This window comes from Halyomorpha halys, unplaced genomic scaffold (assembly GCF_000696795.3).
Source record: "Halyomorpha halys isolate HHAL.00 unplaced genomic scaffold, Hhal_1.1 Scaffold34.1, whole genome shotgun sequence".
NCBI classification, from domain to species: Eukaryota; Metazoa; Arthropoda; class Insecta; order Hemiptera; family Pentatomidae; genus Halyomorpha; species Halyomorpha halys.
The window spans coordinates 1,624,482-1,646,393 of NW_027105031.1; the positions used below are offsets into that span (position 1 = coordinate 1,624,482).

General features: G+C 28.9%; 2 protein-coding genes across 3 annotated transcripts in view; both read right to left on the minus strand.

The window, feature by feature from the left end:
• The window catches only part of LOC106686114 (N(G),N(G)-dimethylarginine dimethylaminohydrolase 1), a 22,320-nt gene extending 14,972 nt beyond the window's left edge, over positions 1-7,348 (minus strand). Inside the window, exons 1-3 of the mRNA XM_067047921.1 lie at positions 6,836-7,348; positions 4,439-4,541; positions 826-923 (exon numbers count right to left, since the gene is read on the minus strand). Coding sequence (XP_066904022.1) covers positions 826-923; positions 4,439-4,541; positions 6,836-7,087 — 453 coding nt within the window. The 5' untranslated portion in view covers positions 7,088-7,348. The remainder of the gene's footprint in view (positions 1-825; positions 924-4,438; positions 4,542-6,835) is intronic.
• A 9,301-nt stretch (positions 7,349-16,649) lies between these two features.
• On the minus strand, positions 16,650-21,067 carry Galk (N-acetylgalactosamine kinase). Of its 2 annotated transcripts, none has more exons than XM_014429371.3 (6): positions 20,406-21,067; positions 19,909-20,098; positions 19,649-19,757; positions 19,331-19,500; positions 19,109-19,252; positions 16,650-17,226 (listed from the first exon to the last, which is right to left on the minus strand). In XM_014429371.3, the coding sequence occupies exons 1-6, from the start codon at positions 20,726-20,728 to the stop codon at positions 16,774-16,776; spliced, it is 1,389 nt and encodes a 462-aa protein (XP_014284857.1). In that variant the 5' UTR covers positions 20,729-21,067; the 3' UTR covers positions 16,650-16,773. The 2 variants fall into 2 exon arrangements, with proteins under 2 accessions (XP_014284857.1, XP_014284863.1); XM_014429377.3 differs by having other exon boundaries at positions 19,331-19,488; positions 20,406-21,061.
• Between the last annotated feature and the right edge of the window lie 845 nt (positions 21,068-21,912).

A 21,912-nucleotide genomic window follows, 5' to 3' on the forward strand; every position in this document is an offset into this window, starting at 1 on the left:
TTGTGAGTTACACTATGCAATAAATTTAACCTAATAAATAAATAAATCTATTTTTTTTTTTTTAATTCCTGTACTATTAAAAAATACAAAAATTTTTAAACAGGCGAAAAAAAAAAAAAAATGTGTAAACAATTAAATAATTGATATTTTATCACTGCTTGAATTAATTAACCTATTATTAAAAATAAATACATTTAAAGGTGATTATTTAATTAAAGTTTCAATTAAAAAAATTAGGTATTTAGATAATTACTGTAGGTAAATTTTTTTTTTTTTGCTAAAAATAGTAAGGTAGGAGTAAGTAGACTATAAAAAGAAGAAAAATATTTTAAAACATTGTTTAAGACATGGATAACAATGTGTTAAATTTATTTTTTATTTTTATAGTCTACTCCTACTTACCTTACTATTTTTAGCATACAGGTTGATTTCATTCCATGGGGATTTCACAAAATAAATGTAAACTCGCCTAGGCCAGATTCTAACCAGCACCACTGTAGAATTGATGTTGCTGAGGTAACGCCTTAAAAAACTCAGATAGAATGGTCTCACAAATATATATCTAATATAATTTATTGAAAAATACACACTATGCACAGTATGAGTCTTGAACATGCCTTAGGTGAAGTAGTAACAACATTGGCGAACCCAGTTCTAGGGATTAGAAAGTAATAAAACATTCGCGACACCAATCCTGAATCTCTTTTTCTTTTTCACTAGCATAAAAAAGAAACAAAAATGAACCATAAACTAAATCCAACAAACAATTCTAATCATCATATAATAATTTTAGAAATAATTTCATTAATATATGGCATTACAAACCTTAATAGGAGCACAGGGAAATTCTGGAAATGTTCTAGCTAATGCTCTTGCCCCAGCCTCGTTTGTGAAGTCAGATATTCCAACAAAGAATTCTTGCCCTAAAAAACAAGAAAAAAAGATGACCATTTCAAAGGAAAAATAAATAAAAGGGTAAAAATTTATCAAGAATAATAGGTATGGTGTTTTTTAAAAAAAATTTTATACTGAATCGCTATCTACTAACAAGGCTTTAATATTTATTAAATGTGGACTTTGTGTAAAAGATAATTTATCAAAATGGATCATTGGTCGATGTTCTATTGAATAACAATCTGGTGCGGTGTACGCATCACACAACTTTCACTTACTAACCTATATAAAACACAACTTAAAGTAATCTAGATTGGTAGGCTCCATCTATTTTTGTGATTTTGAAAAATATAAATACATCTAAAGGGCAGAAAAGGTGAAAAATATGAATAAATAATTTTTATTAATTAAGATTCCTATTGTAGAGTTTGTTGAGGTGGGAATAACCAAAATAAATTTTGTAACTGAAAAGAATATGATATTAATGAAGAAACAAAGTTATAATGCAATCGGGAATGTTTGGGTGATCTCAGTCTGTCCATTCTATTTTTTTCTGCTTTAGCTATTCATAAAATTCTTTAAAATTTTGTATTTATTCATTTTTTATTATTGCTAACAATGAAAACTATTTATTTTTTAAAATAAACAAAATTAAAGGTACTTTAGATGAACATTTAATGCCAGACTATTTCAATGAGAATAAGACCTAGCTGAAATTAAAGAACATTTAATTCTGCATTGACATGGCAAGTTTAATGAAAATCATTAGATATTTTTGAGAAAATGAAAAAACGTAAAAATCGATTATATAAAGTGCCACTTCTGGTCAGTAAATTTTATCAAAAAAGTTGCTGCCACATCCCAGAGAATTACCCGCCAGTAATTTAATGTAATTTCAGTTCCTTACGACTTTTCATTTTTGAGCTAGGCTGTTCACAAACAAATACACATACCATTTTGTGAGACTATGTTTTTTGGACTCAATGGACCTAAAAACATGTATTTCCGTTGAAATCTCGAGTTCGAAATTTTTCATGAATGTCATACTTTCTCTAACTATATATTCCATATAGTAAGTGAAAATAATAAAAAACTATTTTAAAAATTTCTTGAATAAATAATCAAATAACAGAACATTTACACAGTTTATCACATTTCAAAGGATAGAGACAGTAACAGATTCTAGGCCTTTCCTCTATTGACTATTACTGAAAAGAACAATCAAAAGATCATGTCGAGAGCAAATAATTAATTGATTTAAGATGTACTATAGATGATAACTGAGAGATATTTAATACAATCAAATTAAATATCGATCATTCTATTTATTTATTTATTTCTTTATTTAGTTTGAAAGTGACATGTAGGCAACCAAAGATTTAATTCCATTATCACCAACAATAATAAAAGGAAACACTGAAATCCAAATGAAGCGTGAAATTGATGAAATGATTTTTTATGTTTTTTCTATTTCATTAGTCTTCTTTAAACTTTAAATAACAAAAAAATAAAAATTGTATGACACGACAGAAAGGGGAGAAGTGCTGTGTACAGGCATGAAATAGCATAGATTGAAAGGAAGCAAATAAGGGCAATAATGGTACCATGATACTCATATAACAACAGAATGTAAGAGCTGTCCAGAAAATAAATTTAAATTATTACTAATACAAATGCCAAAATAATGATCATCTTATAGATTTAATCCATATTCAACAATACAATATCCACATAATCATAAATTATAATTATTGAACATACAATGAATATTTAAGTTTATTATCTATTATAATTAAAAGCGGAGTGCATGAGAGAATTTTTTTTTTTTGAAACTATTATCTTCTTTAGGAAGTTTATTATCGAATGTTGGCCATACGGGATTGAAGGATAAGATGGTTCTGATGACACAATGGTACTCAACACAGTAAACAAATATTTATTAATAAACAACATTTTAACCACATCGCAGTTCTTTATCAGTACTGAATAAATAAGATACAAAATATTATAACTATGGAAGTACTGTGAGATGATATGAACAGGATAAATTAAAATAAATATACTAAAATATTACTAATAAATGAGAAACTGAGAAAGGAAAAGAAAAATGTACAGCTGGAGTAATAAAAAATAAGATAAGAACATTAACTAATATGGTAAAATTGAAAGAAGTAATGTGGAAGGAAATATGATATAAGCATGGAGGGATGACAAATGGTTTTCCTACCCTTATCGCAATGATTCATTTGTCATCCTGCCATACTTATACTATACTTCCTTTCTCATTACTTCTTTCCTTCTTTTAATTTTATTACCACATTTGTTTATATTTTTAATTATTAGTTTTATTATTTTATCAGTTATTATTCCTGCAGTACATTTCTATAAATAGAAATATTCCAAAATAATGAGAAATTAGTAAAAAATATTTGTTTTTATAATTTCAATATAGACTGAATGAAAAGAAAAAAAAACAAGAGACATTCGCTTCCTCCCCCAAAGAAAATAAAACCCTTAGAAATTAAAGAAACAACCCGAGTTGATGAGTAGAAGCCAGCAATGGGTAAATTGTTTAGATCAAGATTTCTTGAGTTATAGACCTGTGAGGATCATTAAGTTTAAGTCCAGTATTTCGATTAATGAATATGCTTAGTTCATTGTTAAGCACAATTAGTTGTGATGTGGTCTAAGATGTCGAATTAATGCAAGTTGGAAGTGATAAATTTCCTAGCAGTAAAATATCATGTTAGGAAGAACAATTTAATCAATCTAAAATCAAGAAAGAAGATAAGTGATACACCCATAGTTAAGTATCAAACAAAACTATATTAAATATAAATGATAATTTTTTAATTTTGCAAGTATTTTTTTGAACATTTAATTTTTAAAATATTAATATTCCGGCCTTGTTTCATATAAGTTAATTTCATTTATATAAATATTTTTATTTGATTTTTGTTTTAATAAATACAATTTGTTTATTTGAACTTTCATTTCTTTTTGTTTGTCAGTTGAAGGAAAATACTTTATTGAAAGGTGAGCTCGACATACAAAATGAGAGAGATATTTGTATAAGCATTCTTAGTATAAAATAACTTTTAAAAAAATAACAAACATTATCAATCAAAAGAGATCACCATAGTTTACATGTTAATTTACAGCTGTAAATGACATGTTTTACTAAAAACTTTTTAAGGGAAGAAGAGATAGAAAGTCAAATTACATCCTTTTGTCCGATGACTAAACTACATCAAGAGCAATCTTAATTGCATTTTTGGTAAACCATTAGGTTGTATGGTTGATTCTACAAAAACACCAATTTTCATTCCTTTATTTTTCCTTATGAAACAATTTTTTCTTTAATCTCTTAAATCAAACCATTTCCGAGAGTTAGACCAAAGGAGAAAAAAAAACTTTAAAATTGATACACAATACGAAGAACTCTTCAAGAAAATTGCTCAATTATTACAAGGGATTTGTAATTTTTTATTACAAAAATAATCATGGAATTAGAAATAATGCTTAGTAAATTTAAAATACCTACCAGTAAACAAGACATCTCCTCCTTCCAAGAAAGCTTTATCATCAAGAACTTCAACAACAGGAAGTTCTAATTCTTTTTTCAATACTGCTCGCACGATATCAACCTAGAAACATTTATAAATCATAAATATATGAATTAATAACTATTGATGAGAATTATAAAAAAGATTATTCACAAAACATTCAACAATACAAGAATTAAATAGTTTATGTTTGTGTGTTCAAACTATAATACATGTACCTACATTTAGTATAAAATTTAAAATTTGAAATTTATCTGGTGAAACCTGCTTCAACATCATTTATTAAAAAGAATTTAGACCATTCACAAAAATTTGATATTGTTCAAAAGTTCATAAAAGCGCTTTTAAAAACCACTGATGATGAGCCTTAAGAGATTAGAGAATGAATTTGCATAGTACTTAAAATTTCCAGTTACAGAGCATGAGTTTTAGGTTATCTCAAAAATAATATTTTTCAAACAACCAATTTTATGGTATTAAATACATAGGTGATTCTTTCATTCAATGTTGATGACTTGCAAGTTCATTTTGTTTTCTGTTTACACAATTTAGATTATTTTTTATTATACCTTATTCCATTTTAATCACCCAATAAGCTTTTCATAAATAAGTAAATAAAATTTAAAAAATTGAAAATGGTTTAACAATGAAATATATTGTTAATTTTTCAGAAAATTCCGAATCCACAATTGGAATGTAAAATATCCTTACAAATTGATTTTACAGTTCAATTAATTTTCTAAAATTTATGCTATGGCTTAAAATTAAAATATATTGGATTTTTTAAAAGAAATATCAGAATAATTTAATATATGTTTGTTTTTAATATAAAATAAATAATTGCTATCTGACTTCATACTTAAAATTAACCACATAAATAACAGAATGACTCAAGTTGGTGTGGGGATAGATAGGGAAATAGTTGCTTAAATATGTTACTAATTGTCGAACCAACTCAAATTAGTATTTCAAAAAATTGAATAATACTACAAAAAGCTCAAATTCATACATGAACTATTTTTAAAAATTACACATATAACAGTATTACTATCAAAATATGATCTATTTAAAATGAGAACATAAAATAATGCATTTCATAAAAAATAAAATATGATTAAATTGAAAACTTAATAAGTTCTTGAGTTAACCAACCTTTACTTCTTAAAAACAAATTAAGATTAAATAGATTTAATTTTTAATTAAATTTATTATTCCATTGAATGAAATCAATTTGATTGAAATTATTTCAAATAAATAATTGAGGGGTATGCTGTCATAAGTCAGGACATCTATTTTTTGAAAATTATTATTTAAAAAATATGGGGAACTTCATGTTAATCTGTAACAACTATTTGACACAGGAAAATTCAAGTAATGTAATAAACTTGATTATGTTTAGATTTGTCCAAAAAATCATATTTATGTGAAGTTTTGATTCAATACTCATTTATTTATTCATCCCAAAAATTATGGATCTGCAATCAGTACAACTCGATTGTTTAACCAACCTTTACTTCTTATAAACAAATTAAGATTAAATAAATTTGAATCATTTCCAATTAAATAAATGAGGGGTATGCTCATGTCAGGACACCCATTTTTGAAAAATTATAATTTAAAAATTAATCAAACTCCTTAATATGAAATAAATCATTTGTTAAGATTGTTTGTGGATTTAATTCAATTCAACTATTTTATTAAATTTTTGACCGCACCAGGACGATATTCCATTACTAATAATAAACATGGTCAATCAGCAATCTTCAACAAGACAAAAAAATTCCCATGATGATAAATTAATATTTTATAGCATGTAAACTGTCATTCGCTTAAAAAAACAAAACATGTTTTACAATTAAAACTTCAACAATCCAGTTGCACTGATTGCAGATCCATAATTTTTGTGATGAATAAATAAAAAAGTATTGAATCAAAACATCACATAAAAAAGGATTTTTTGGACAAATCAAATTTCTAAATCTAAACATAATCAAGTTTACATAACTTGAATTTTCCAGTGTCAAATAGATGTTACAGATCAACATGAACTTCCCCATATTTTTCAAATAATAATTTTCCAAAACAGGATATCCTGACTTATGACAGCATACCCCTCAAATGAAAATGCAACTGTCAGAAATTAAAGGGTAAAGAGGATTTAATCATTCTATTAAAAATTGATATCTCTAGGGTGAAGAGTATTTAATCATTGCATTAAAAATTAATATCTTACATTATATGCATATTATCCTTTCTTAAATATGTCAAAATAAATGTGAGAAATGTTCATTCTGTACATTTAGGGAATAAAACCTTCTTGCATCAAATGAACTTCTATTTATATTAGGGAATGAATTGATGGTGTTAGATATTACCTCTTTGAGGCGTTTCTCATCCTTAGGTTTGGCTATAAGGGCGATTCCATTACAAATGATAGCTGTATCTTCTATGTAAACACAGTTGGGGAGAGTCTCATCAGGTGGCATTTCTATCACATCCAAGCCCAAGTCACGGAGGGTCCTGACATAGGTTTCGTGCTGGAGTTTTGCCTCTTCTGATGAGCCCTCCTCAGCAAAGCAAGAAGAAACACGGCAAACGAGAGCATGAGAATAGCGGAGCGGTGCCATTACTAGCGGGTTCCTCTAGATGGGACAATTGCAGCCCTTACAAGACTTATATTAGAGATGACGTCAGCCCAGTTCCCCACATTATTGACTAAACATAAAAACCTACCCAACATCGGCAGAGAACGGCGTTCGCCACAACTTATGTGATAACCTTTACTCTTTTCACGCTCCCCCCACCCAAAGGTTAAAAGGCCTCACTTTCCACTGCCCAGCGCAGGGGTCGTTGAACCAATTTTGTTTCCAAAACACCGTTTAACTCATCAACTGCCTATGCTACAACCTCTGGCATCGATCAAGCTATAAAGTTACCTTAATGATAATCTTTAAGCTAAAACAATTTAGAAAAGCTCAGAGAAATTAGTTTTCAGATTTTTTTCAGTTGCCTTCTAATTATTTTGATTATTACTAATATGTTATAAAAATTAAGTTTAAACTTAATCTTAATATAAGTTTTAAAAAGAAGTTTCAGGAAAACATTTTTAAAAAGAGCAACATCCTTTGAGAAAAATATTCAAAAGGGAAAGAAACTTTTGTTGAACACTTTATTAAATTAGCAATGCTAAAGTGTTTAATATTAAATATGCATCGTTGTTAATAACAGATGAAAGGGGGGGAGGTCGTTTCACGAAAAAATAACGTGGGAATTAAAAGCGACAGCAGTTATTAAATAACATTGTTTTTAACTCCACGAAGATTAACATCAATTTCTAATAAAAATTATTAGTTATTAAACAATGTGAATCTAGGGACGGATCAGGAGATTTTTTTGTAAGGGAGGGAGAGAACTATCGGAGTTACTACATAATGAGGCATACTAATAGGGCAGGGCAGGTTTATGCCATAAATGTTTTATGTTTATATCGCTGCTTTACCTTGATAGTGGCGTTTGCCGCCACCTCTTCATGGTATGAAGAGGGATAATCTTTAGTGTAATCTTATTGTCCCTCAGAAAATAACCTTAATGATTATTTCTTTAGTTTTATCGCATAACATAACTTATCAAAACAACAGAGTATCAAATATTTGTATTGTGTATTAGAGTGGATTGAGTAAATTAAATAACCTAACAAGGTGTTGAAAATAGTATAATCTCTTCAATAGCTATTGACATATTGGCATTGGTTTTACGTTATAATCAAATTAAAATTAATAAATTCTAATTGACTCTTAATATATTCTAATATATACAAATATTTTTCTGAACTACATTAATATAATTGGGCAATAAAAATTGCAAGCCTAACGCATCCAGGTAGCCATTTAAAAATTTAATGAGATACTTTCATTGTTTAAATCTTAAATTCCTCATGCATTTTATATTACCCCAACGATAAGAAGTTTATAAGAATAAGTTTAATCCACTTATCTTGTTTAAATTAATTAGAAATTTAGCCAGTTAGCATTTAATTGAGTCAGTTAGCATCTTCCCTTCCCCTTTAACCACTTTAGCCACAACCCCTGATGAAGACCTGAAACTCAGGTCGAAACGTCGGCATAAAATAAATAAATATGGTTTTGTTTATTTCAGTTGTTCTTTGCTGACCGCACCCCCCCCCCCCACAAACTTCTTCAAGAATTAGAAATTTAATTATGATTGACAACTGCATTATTTAATTGGCAATTTATTACTTAATTTAAATTAAAAATGTATAAAAAATAAAACCATTACTTATGGCTATTGGTACATTTTAAACAGCTTTTTTTTTTTTTTTTTTTGTCAGTGGTTATTTAGGAGGAGATATCATTTGTTCATCTCCTCTGGGATGAAATACAACAGGTGACCAACATCATAACTAATATTTGGAGTTCATGTCCATAGGTTTGCTGGGTGTCAAAAGTGTTCACAATTTACTTAGATTTTTTTTACTAATTATTAATCTATTTTTCTAGGAGTAACAAAATTTCTTCTTGTTTACTTGTATCAAATGTTTACATTCCCATTTTTCCTCAACATAATCTTATATTGCAAGCAATTTTTAAGAAATTCTGGGCCTACAAGTGTTTGAAATTTTTTTCGAGTTCTATAACAACATGATTATCATGAACGAGTAGCCTCCAAAAAGTCCTTTCATTAGTAAAATCGTTTAGATGAGGAGAAAATGGTTAGGAGGGGGGAGGGGGGTGCGGTCAGCTAATAAATAAAAACTTATTTATTTGTGCCGATGTTTTGACTTGAATTTCAGGCCTTCATCAAGGTTAAAAAGGGAAAAGAGACAACAACCATCACTCAAAGAAACATAAAAAAAAACAGAAAGTGTTGAAGAAATAAACATAATGAAGGTGCAAAAAGAAAATATAAATGATGAGTAATGGACTTAACATAATAAGATATGTAAGTAGTATCTAAAATAATGAAAAGCAAGTTAAATCAACATAATGAAATGTATGAAAGAAAATTATGTATATGATGCAATGGGCAAAAAAGAAAAACACATACGTTACAATGGATAAAAAATGTAAAGTTATATAAGTGATTGAAAAAAATGAGTTAAAATAAATATAAATTTCTGAAAAAAAAAAAGAAAAAGAAGAAATAAACAAATATTAGAAATAAAAGGAAGACTTACATTCTGAGCAGAGTTTCTGACTAGAGTGATTGAATTTTAACTTCACCAATAGAGTGGCAAAAAAAAAATTTGTTAAATCGAACGGAAATGTTAACGGCTAAGAAAGACTAACCATGAAAGACCGTTAAGATAAATAAGGGAGAAGAAATTAAATTAAATTAAAGTTTATAGAGTAAAATACATAAAAAGTGTGAATTAAAAAACTATGAGAGTTAAAGGTCAGAAAATTGTATAAATATATAGTTGGGCTAAATAAATGATAATGAAGTCGAGAAAATGGAATGATCATTCAATCTAAAGATTTTGTTTTGCCAGCTCTCTATCGGTGAAGTCAAAATCAATCACTCTAGTCAGAAACTATATTTGTGTTTAAATTAACAATAAAATGGTCAGGGGAGCAGTCAAAAGGAAAAAAAAATAGTTGACAACTATTTATTTGCCTGTTAATTCAAACTGTTAAGGAGATGGTCAGGGATGCAGTCACAAGAAAACAAAAATAGTTTACTATAATTAAATATAAAACTTTTCAAATATTATGCATATTGGTACCTTTTCAATGGCTTAACTTTATATAGCTTTTTATTATTTAATAATACAAATCAAAAATATAACTTGGGGTGTTATCCAGTATTATACAGATTTCTTAACACTCTAAATGTAGGCTTGATTTTGTGGAAATGCCTCTTTTCCCAGTGCATACTTTTTCATTATGTTTATATTAATTTTACATAAATGATAATTTTGAGGAGGAAAAGTTAATTGAATGTGATTTGTGTGAGGTCCTCAACTGGGAACGACTTATCTGCCAAAAAATTTCACTTACCATAATTATAATTAATATTATAAAATAAAAATATATCATTGAAAAAAATTACTCATAAATAAATACAATGTGCCTTGAAATTATCAAAGATAAACTAAAGTTACTGATACATTGTATTTGATAATAATAATTGTGTAATTGCATATTTGATGTAGAAATATTAAACCATTAAAAATGAAATAAAAACATTTAGAAGAAAAGAAGATATTTGTTGATTAATGGACAAAATACACTGTCCGAAAGATTGAAGTCATTACAAACTCACACATACACCATAAATATTAATAAAATAGAATTATACATTATATATTATGTACTTTTTGTAACCAAAAACTGGTTAAGCTTAATTCTAAATGGATGTAAATATCTGTGCTCCAGTGCCAGGCTGAATAGTGAATAAAACTTGGTTGAAACCACCATCATAGTCTTTATAGTATGACTTTGCTAAAGACTTCATAAAATTATCAACATTGTCCTGAGTAGCAATAGCTACTACACAACCTCCCCAGCCTGCACCTGTTAGCCTGGCTCCTAAGGCACCTTCTTCCTGGCAGTCATTGATTAGCCTATCCAAAGACGGACGACTAGCCTCATAAAGGTCCCTTAATGATTGATGAGATTCATCCATTAGGCAACCTACAGTTTGAATGGAGTCAGCTGACAACCACTTCTGCACACAAAAAGCATCTTCCACAATATGGAGTCCACGTTGGTATAAATGGAATTGTGTGGGATGTCTTGTATTCGGAGTCAGTATCTTACTCAATAATTCATTCTTTGTTATTGCTAATTCTCTGCATAACTAAAACATATTAACTGAATAAAAATCAAAAACTATTAATAAAAAAAAAAATAATTATTTTTAAAAAATACTGACACATAAATATCTGTCTGTCTACCTACTTCCCAATGGATGTTGAGTTACAGTGTAGGTTCTCAACTTGGAGCCAAAGATTGACAACCTTGGATAAATATTATTGAGCATAAATATGGCACAACAGAGATTAGGTTTAAATAAGACAGTAAAAATGTGAGAAAGAAGAATACAAAACAACTCTGACAAACAATGTATATATACATGTATTATCTAACCCATAAAGGTAATGAGGAATTAGCCAACATTTTTTTGTCTCTTATAAGTTATACAGATAATATTTCCATTTGATGCCCAAAACATGAGGTTCTGTCTGTATCTAAGGATAATACAGAAGAACACTGTACCTTGGGTCTATGTTGTGAAATGAGAAGTATCAATACTCCTGATGGAACTCAATTTTACAAAATTGTTGGTTGGTTCTTGATTGCAAATGAAGGGGTTCAATTATTATACATAAAATATCATATTATAAATTTATGATATATTTCAATAAATTCATCAAAAAATATTGTTTTTAATTCAAATGTTTTTTCCTTTATTTCCAATCCAACAATAAAATAAATGAAACTATTAAAATATAATTTTACAAATTTTTCTGTTACAGTAACCCAAATATAGTGCATAAGCAGGTGTAGATCAAATATTTAACATAATATTGCAATAAATAAATGTTCTTAATTTGGAAAATAGTTTTAAAAAATATAAATTTCTCAAATTTATACAGGAAATTAATTTAGATCTAATAGTGAATTTTTTTTTTAAAAGTTTCAATTTTATCTTTCAACTACATTAACTGACTAAAACATTCTTATTTGAAATCAAAGAGTTGGCTCTAAGATAAAAGTGTTTGTAAGTTTATAAAATAAAATAAAATAACAAATTTATGGGTTTTCAAATTACAGAAAACAGGTTAGATTAAGTTTAAAAGTTTTTATCTCACACTCCTAACTTATGTTTATGACATAGTTGTATTCAGAAACAACAGAAGAAATCTCCAATTTAGTCTCAGAATCCTACAAGAAGAATTGCAGTTGTTAAACGTGGAAATTAACACAAGTAAAACTAAAGTAATGAGGACTATCTCCTCAAGATGTAGAAGCCAAATCAAAGCAATGGAAATGAGGTATCAGAGGAGGATAGAGGGGGACAGTACAAAGGGCTAAAGTCAGGACTATTACAATAAGAAGTAACCTGGGAGTTATAGCATAAGATTAACATTAATAACCCTAAAAATGTTAATGCAACACCGTCAACGAGATATGGCATTTACCATCATAATTTAAATTGCAATATGGAAAACAATTTAGATAAGGCAAGAGATAATAACATCAAAAAACTTATTAAATCCGTTTATATAATTAAAAATTCAATTTATTTCCATACAAACAAATATTATATATACAATACAAGTATTAATATTAATATAGGTATACAAAATTTTGTTCAGGAATATATATAAATATATTTTGCTACTGTAATTAATGTACTATACTTCATTACTTCGATTTTTTTTCTCTAAAGTATCAGTTATTTTAAGCCATTTTGATTCACCTTTCTAATTCTTGGTTTAGTGGAAACAAGTTGAAGTAATATTATAGGTTTAATACATATTTTGGGCTTATCCACCAAAGATGTGGCAAAAGAAGTGTACAAGTAGTCAATGATCTGAATTCCTAAAATAATTTTATATTTTAAAGTTTGGGGAAAAAACTTAAAATAACATCAATTGATTCTTAAGACAAGACTAATCAATGATTAAAACCAGTGCTACACCCACGTTTATCTGAATATGTGAAGCAAGCTGCATTAAACAGGGTCCACTGTAAAATTATTTTTAATTCAACAATGAATTATGTTGATTTCTGACAATAATTTATTAAACCAACTGTATCAACATAAAAAGTAATATTAGAGGCTAATAGAAGTATTCTTAATATTTTGAAGATTAAAATGTAAATCTTATCATTAAATTTATAATTCATTACTATATTTTATGGGTGTGGGTAGCTCATTAGTAAGGCACTTTGCCACTAACTCCATGGACCAAGAATCGATTCCGGCTTTGGCAGATAATTATTTTCTGTTTCACTGTAGCTATAGTCAACTACTTCAGCCCTTACAATGTATTGCACCCATAACCCTTCATGGATTTTAATGGAGCATATATAATTTTTATTATATTTTATATTTAACAAAAAAAAATTATAATAAGTTCGTTTACTTTGTATGTCGTCTGTAATTGATATTTCAAAATACCTACATATAGTCATTCATATTGGTACCTCTTCAATGATTTGACATACCACAGATATAGCTGTTTCTTATTTAATGACCAGTGGTGAGTCCCATCCTAAGGATTGGACAATTAATCAACTACTTCCTCTTCACTTTAGAAATAATTTTCTAAACAGTTTAAATTCCGAACTTTTTGAAACCCAGGCTTCCAGGCACATCTACAGCCAGCAGTGTTGGGCAAAAAGTAATTGCAATTATTAATTAGAGTAAAATTTAATTGTGATTACATTAGTACAACCAGTAATTGTAATTTCATTTCCTAGTTTCAAATTACAGTAATTATAATTGAAACTTTAATTACTTTTTGCTAACATTTGTCTATAGCATAAGGAGAACCTCTATCAACAATTTCAGTTTCCTAGGCATTTGTTGGTTTTTAAATACAGTATTAATCACTTTATCTCAAAATTGATAGAAAGTAGTAAAAATAATTAAAATCTGTGCCTCTATAACCCATGAAGGGTCAAGTACTTAGTACCCTATGAAGGGGTTCAGTACTTTGTAAAGAAGTACTGTTTTTTAAAAAATGGTTCTCTGGAGTGATGATTTGTTCATGATCAAACTCAAAAATAAGTATTAGCAGTTCTATGTTAGGATAAAGATAAAGTGGGTTTCTATCATTGCCAATACAAGTCTGTTTTAGATAATAATTGTTTAGTTCTTTATAGAAATACATTTTTTTGTAAATGAGGAGTAATAATGTTGTAGAAGCATAATTTTATAAGATTTACTTTAAAAACTTTTTTTTAAAAAAACTACTTACGGTCCAAGTTTTTGGAAATTCAGCATAACTGCACATATAGCATAAGAAGAACCACCATTAATGATTTCATTTTCCTAGGCATTGTCATTTTTGAAATACAGTATTAATACTTTTTTCTCAAAATCAATAGTCAGGAAGTGGCAACTTCATAGCCATTGTCATGTTTGAGATACAGTGATCAATAAGTGAGTAATATCTTTGTTTATATGTTGCGATGAAGATAAAGCATCTCCATGGAAAAATTTTCAGACATTTGTCAAAACTGGTCCAATTTTAATTATTTTAGCTCTGTATTGAAGAGAATTCCATTCTATTCATTTGAAATGAGAAGCTATAATCACCCAAGACAAGTTTTAGAAAAACAATTTTTTTTGTTTAGGTATTAGAAATACTTTTTTTTAAACAACTTGGAGATTAATTTTTCAAATCTCAGTCTCATTGCACATCTCTGAACCTTATAGGTACCGTTGTTTTTGGGATAAAGTGAACAATAAGTTGCTGTACAGACACATACAGTCCAGTTTTATTTCATTAAATAGATAAAACTTTAAAATACATACAACAGCAGGAAATGTCGGATTTTGGAGTGTATTTTAGTATTTTTTTTTTTAAAGAGAATATAACCTAATCTAAAATATATCTATTTTCAATAAATTAGGCACTAAAATTAGAAATTAACCACTTACAGATTACACAACTTTTTTATTAATGTATTAATTTCATTGTCAATTATAGGCACAGCCAGAGTAAGAAAATTTAATTTATTAAAATTTTTCATTAAACTGACTTTATTTTTTTAGATACTTCAAAGAACAGTCATAAACAATATAAATCCAAATATAAGATTATACAATTTATAATGGCTTGATCAGTATTTTACTATTAATAAAAAAATAGTTTCAAAGGAATAACATAAGAAAAATCAAGTAATTAAATATAATTTTAACAGAAAAGTTCTTATTACTACTACAACATTTTATTTGTTCGAAGAGTTATAATAATGAAATTCTATCAGCATAACTTGTTTAAACAAAGATACTTTCATATTAATTAATTATTTTAAAATAATGCTTTAACAATAAAAAATTTTCTTGTCTGGGAACCATTTTTAATTTAAAAGCTGCAATCATTCATCCAGCTTTATTTATACACATTCAATGTAAACATGTTATACATTAAATTTTATATGTGCATATGTATGTGTTTATATTTATAATTTAAAGAGTACAAAATTTATTCCTTTAAAAGACTGAAGTAATTAAAAACAATTTTCATAGAAAAATAAATACAAAAGTATTATATTTAAAAAAGTAAACAATTAAAAGCTATACAAATCATTTTCAATCAAGTCTGTCAATAATATATGGCTCTGTTCTGTCCAAGCACCACCTTCTCAACTCAAACTTTTATGTTTAAGTGCTTTCCAGTTCAGAAATTACACAACTATTTTTCTAGTAAAAGCCAGACTACTTAGGTATTTTCAATAATGATAACCCATTAGAACAAAATGAAAATGCATGTGTCCATAACATTGCCATTATAGTTCTGTCTATTTTCTTTGTACATTTTAACAGTTCTTCTTCTTTGCTATTATTTTCATGAGATTCCCGACTCTCCAAAATACCAACTAACCTCTCACTTTAGTCAACCTGGAAGGTTCGGTAAATGTGAACAGACAAGCACTGAGAGGGGAATGCCTAAACAATTAACTAAGCTGTTGCTAAAGTGAGTATTGAGACCATTTTTTTCTCCTCATTTCTTGAGGAAATCAGTTTCTATTTCTATAACAATTCTTAGAAAAATGTTTCAACAAGACAGGATATTTAGAAAATCCCATATTTTGTTCACTATTATTATAGTGGTAAGATGATAATCTTTTCAAACATTAAAATTGAGAGCATGGGGGTCAACTGAAGATAAATTGAAGAATTAATAAAATAATAAATATTTTCGGCTCAGTGTCTCTAAATTTTTCAGCTTGATAGGAGTACTTTTATACTTCTGAAAATTAAACTTAAAACAACCCCTTTCTATGAAATTGCCTAGGCATCAAATTCAAAGGAAAAGAAACAATGATTTTCCTTTGAATATATAAAAGGTAGTGAGCACTCACAAAAACTGTTGATTACCAGGTTATGCAACTATAAATAATGTAACAGAATAAATAAATATTACATTAAGAGAAAAAAAGAGACTATCATATTCTGACATCTCTTAAAAAAAACAATGACACCCAATTGTACTCTTTAGAACACACTTTATTATTTAATGATAAAACATTTCTTTTAAAACTTAGAACGTGTGATAAACTTTATGTACAAATAAGATCAATGATAAATATGAAACTTCGATTACGAATTTTTAAATGGATGTAAATATCTGTGCTCCAGTGCCAGGCTGAGTAGCGAATACAACTTGGCTGAAATCACCATCATAGTCTTTATAGTATGATTTTGCTAAAGACTCCATAAAATTATCAACATTGTCTTCAGTAGTAATAGCTACTACACAACCTCCCCAGCCTGCACCTGTTAGCCTCGCTCCAAAGGCACCTCCTTCCTGGCAGTCCTTGATTAGCCTATCCAAAGACGGATGACTAGCTTCATAAAGGTCCCTTAATGATTGATGAGACTCATTCATTAGGCAACCTAAAGTTTGAATGGAGTCAGCTGACAACCATTTCTGCACACGAAAAGCCTCTTCCACAACATGGAGTCCACGGTGGTATAAATGAAAGTGTGAGAGATGTCTAGTATCTGGTGTCAGTATCTTACTCAATAATTCATCCTCTGTTATCGCTAATTCTCTGCATAACTAAAACATATTAACTTAATAAAAAAAAAACTATTAATAAACAAAAATTATAATTATATCAAAATAAATGAATAGTCCACTGGAAGAATGATTTAGTCATAAAAAATTCAAACACAATTGAATTAATGAAATTCAAATTAAAACTGTAATTAAATGCATAATTAATTTTCACAATTTGAAAGCTATGAACAATTTCTTTAAACCTCTAGAAATTGTTGGAACCACTTATCCTTTCTCACAAAGATTACCTGGTCAACTCATTTAGTGAAAAAAAAAATAAATGAAAATATGTCTGAGGTTGATTGCTGATTTTAACAAAACAACAAACAACTGTTTTCTTTAATCTATGGTCCATGACTATCTTTGAAAATGCAGAAATCAGAATTCATTAATGATATTATTTATTTATTTCTATCACTACCTTGCATTTCAGCTATATAGGATTCAGCAGCTATGACATCTTACTAATGCCCACCTATTACTAATCCTAAAATTTATTATCTACTTCTAATATCAATTCTCCAATGCCTCAGTACATGGTGACTTCCATTGTCTGATAGTCTTCATAATAGGGATCCTCTTCTACTTTGGGCTTCAAGGTTGTAGCAGGGTGGACCCAATGCTGTCTTCCCACATAAATGAATTCTTTGACCATTTCCACTAGTCCTCCTCAATGAGGATGTTAACTACCACAGTTCTCAACATACAGGCCCTTACCCTTAATTCCTCAAATAAAAGGTAAGACAAGAAAACTTGTTCAACAGTCTTCAGAACATAGCAAGTGGGACCAACATACTGACCAAGGCTATGAAGCTTGGCTCAGAAACCCCTGTGCCCTATGAGGAATTGTGGAGCCCATTAGTCTGACACGACCCATTTTGTGTGTAGGCAAGAATATGCAGTAGGGACATATTTCTCAGGGTACTTCTTTTTAGAGTTGCCACCATTTCTGAATGTCATCCTCCCAGGTTATTCTTCCATCTGTAAAAGTTGTCAAGATTCCTAAACCTTAAATTATCTGGAAAACTTATTGAATCTTCAGTAAAAATATATGGTGACTTCTTTTCACAGGAGGGAGTCAAAAGGTATTGTCCCACTAGGTGCAACACTTGTTTTACACAAAAGTTGACTCTTTACTTGTACTGTTACTGACCCATCCTTTGAATTGACACCAGCTATTTCTATGTCTCTGTGTGAAATTCTCAATCCAAAAAGAGAGGACCTTTCAAGTTATCCTACACAACCCCTTTAGAAACTGGGATTGTTGCTTAATATCTACATTATATCACCACACAACTTAATCCATTTATGGTTCAGACCAGCAGTTTCCAAACTTTTACCGTTGTTACACCCTTCTTGGGCTAAAAAACATTTGCAGCACCCTTAGACTAAATAAATTCATGAAAACCTTCCTAAAACTAAAATAAATTGAAATACAATCATCCTTCAAAAGGTTAAATATCACTGTAAATTAGCTATTTTCATTTTAATTATTCTTCTCTTTTTTTTTTGTAATATTTTGAGAAAGTGGGATTCATTTGCGACACCCCTGGCATAAACTTAAAGCATCCAGTTTGAGAAAAACTGACACAGACCAACCTAACTGCAAACTATTTCAAGTGAGATAGTAAAATCAGGCTTATTGGAGACCACCTTACCAGCTAGGTAAAAAAGTAAAGTAGGCAGAGAAAAAATAAGATTAACAATAAAGGCATTAAAATATAAAGAAACTAGATAAAATAAAAATCTTAGATTGACATTTCTTTTTTGAACGTATTTACCATTTTCGCCTATACTATTTGTAAACTTTAATTGTGCCACAAATAGATTTGAAGGCTATGTACATGGGATCATGTCTATAATACTTAACCAAAAAAGGTACCTCCTCTTTTGTATAAGGATCTTCATGGAATGTGCCTTTAACAAGTGAAATCATTTTTTCCAAACTAACATCCAGTTCAGCTTGTACATCTGCAATCCTCATTTCATCAATATTAGCTTTACTCAGTTGCTGGTTAGCTAAAACCTATGACAACAAAATTATACAAAAAGTTACAAATGTCCATTAGCAAAAGAGGAAAAACAATTTTATAAGTAAATAAACCTGAGCAACAAGGCGAGTCTCAACAACTCTGGTGTTGAAGTCATCTGATTCAGCCTTATTCTTTGTAACAAGGCTATTAGCTATTACAAAAACAGCTTCACGTGGTAAAGATACATCAGTTGTCCTTAAGGGATTAAATTCAATATGTTTAGCACAACCTAGCAGTCCAACTTTATTATTGAACAAATAATATTAAATATTTTTTCCAACAAATAATATTAAATATATTTTAAATATTCAGTTTAATAGTTTTAACTTAAAAGAACATTAAATTTTGCTATTAAATAATGTAAATCTAGGTTCTGTACAAAATATTACCTTCGGTAGCACAGAAAGCAATAGCCTGGTCCATGCCACCCCCAGCAGTTCCAATATATTGCTCACATATGGCACTCATAGTAGCCAGTTCTGTCTTGGGCAAAGTTAACTGAAAGTTTGATCAACTTAGTGCTATAGTAAAAAAAAAAAATTAAAGAATAATATCAACAAAACGTTGTAGGTGCAAGTTACCATAAAGCATTTATAAACTCAAATAAATAGTATCTTTAATTTAATAGATATATAAACTAGTTGAATACCTTATTTAAATAAGTAGTTGCAAGTAGGGATGCGCTAACGATTGCACTAGAACTAGATAATCCTGAGCCAGGGGATATTGTGCCCGCAATAGCAAATCTTAGTGAAATTGGCTTTCCTTCAATTTTTTCTAATGCACCACGAATACCACACAGCACATAAGCACCCCAACCATACTTTTGACGATCAATTCTAAAATAAAAATTGATCAAAAAAGTTAGAATGATAAGGATATGTACAAGAGTACATACTACATAACTAATAAGAAAATGTTATGACCACAGCTACATAAGTATATGTTAAGATTGTGGTCAGGGTAGTGATTATAACGAAACTTAGTATGGTGTACTTAAGATGCCACTTATTAGATCCGCACTGCAGAACTTCCAATGTATTTAGGTAAGGTATACTTCATTAGGACTAACATCTCCTTTATTAATAACCAAGGTTAACTACTTCAAGAAAACAAATATATAAAAACATACTTAGCTGTACATACATAAAATTGGAATCAGGAACAATGCAATCAGGATACTTTGAATCAAGATTAGTTATTTCCAAGAAGGGTTCAGCTTCTACAGCTTTAGCAGCTAATAAAATATCCTTATCAATGGCTAGAGGGCAAACTGAATAACCACAATAATCTATATGTTCTCCAATTAAATTTACCCTTCCTGGTACTCTAAAATATACATCAGGATAAAACGAAAATTTTGAATAAAAGATCTGTTTTAATTTTTTTAATCTTCCATGAAGGTCGTTATTTTTTGGATGGGTGTGGACTAGAGGAAAGACAGAATTATCATTGCTAAACTCCGACATAGTGACTGAACTCTTTATGTTGAATTAAAACTAACTAAACTAATTGATTAAAACTTTAATTAATCACTTCCTTGACACAAATTAACTAAATAAGCTTTTTTGAGTAGGCTCGTCCAAAACATGTCACGAAGATAGGAATATTGATAACGTCATAAGACAGTTTTGGATAAATATTTTTAAAATTCCTAATACCCGAAAGATTATGTGTAAAGGTAAAAATAAATATGCCGTGAAAACCGTCAAATAGGTAATGCAGACAGTTATGGAATTTAATAGTTAAAATAACTTAAAATTTTAAATCGAAAATAACGCCGGTGGTTGAATTGTACTATCGATACAATACGAGCATGAACAATCGTTAGCTCTTTAGATAATGAATACAATATAAAGACTAAATTTGTTCATTGTTATGATTGTAGCACTCATAGGTCTATAGTTTATGGGTTCAACACTTTAATTCTTCATGTTCATTATGCTAGTACGTTATGAGCCACAAAGGAAAAATATAAATTTAGAAATCGAAGTATTCTATTTATTGACAAAACTAATTCACTTATCCGTAAAACATTACATTAACTCCAATAAATATGGAGCGATAATCCATACTTATTGTTAAATAAAGCCTCAGGACACTCTAGTGTCCATTACGTTCAATGTATACAGGTACATCCAGTAAGAAAACTATCTCCTGTAAACAACTTATAGCTTAAAATAAGTTTCATTCTTTGTAGAGATATGCGAATTAGAATTTTTAATATTCATCTATACCTTTCGGGATGAATGTTTAATTACTATAAAATGAGGATGAACAATATACAGTTACTTATTAAAGAAACGGTAGTGACACGCTACCTGCTGGCAGACTGTAGCTATTACAACCACCGAAACTATAATCGCTTCCCGCCAAGATGAAGAGCTTCTGTTTGTTTCACCGTGGAGCACTACCTATGTTTTCTTTAGTCATTTATTTTGTTCATTTATCCAGTAAAATTTATATAATTTTATAATCTTATATATAAACATGTAATTAGTATTATGAATTTAAATATATCAATTTAAAAATAAAGTTTACCACAAAGAATTTAATGAATCACAAAAAAAGTAAGTTCTTACAGGCGGTGCCTCTCACCGGTCTTTGTATTGTTAGCAGAATCAATACCCCACCGATGAGGCTTCATTGGTTG

Excerpts from the sequence above, each read along its gene's own strand:
- Galk (XM_014429371.3), bottom strand. The coding sequence starts at position 20,728 with ATGTCGGAGTTTAGCAATGATAATTCTGTCTTTCCTCTAGTCCACACC. Across the intron at positions 19,501-19,648 it reads TGCTTTCTGTGCTACCGAAG|TTGGACTGCTAGGTTGTGCT; the intron begins GTAATATTTTGT and ends TCAATAATAAAG. Across the intron at positions 19,253-19,330 it reads AGACTCGCCTTGTTGCTCAG|GTTTTAGCTAACCAGCAACT; the intron begins GTTTATTTACTT and ends TTGTTGTCATAG.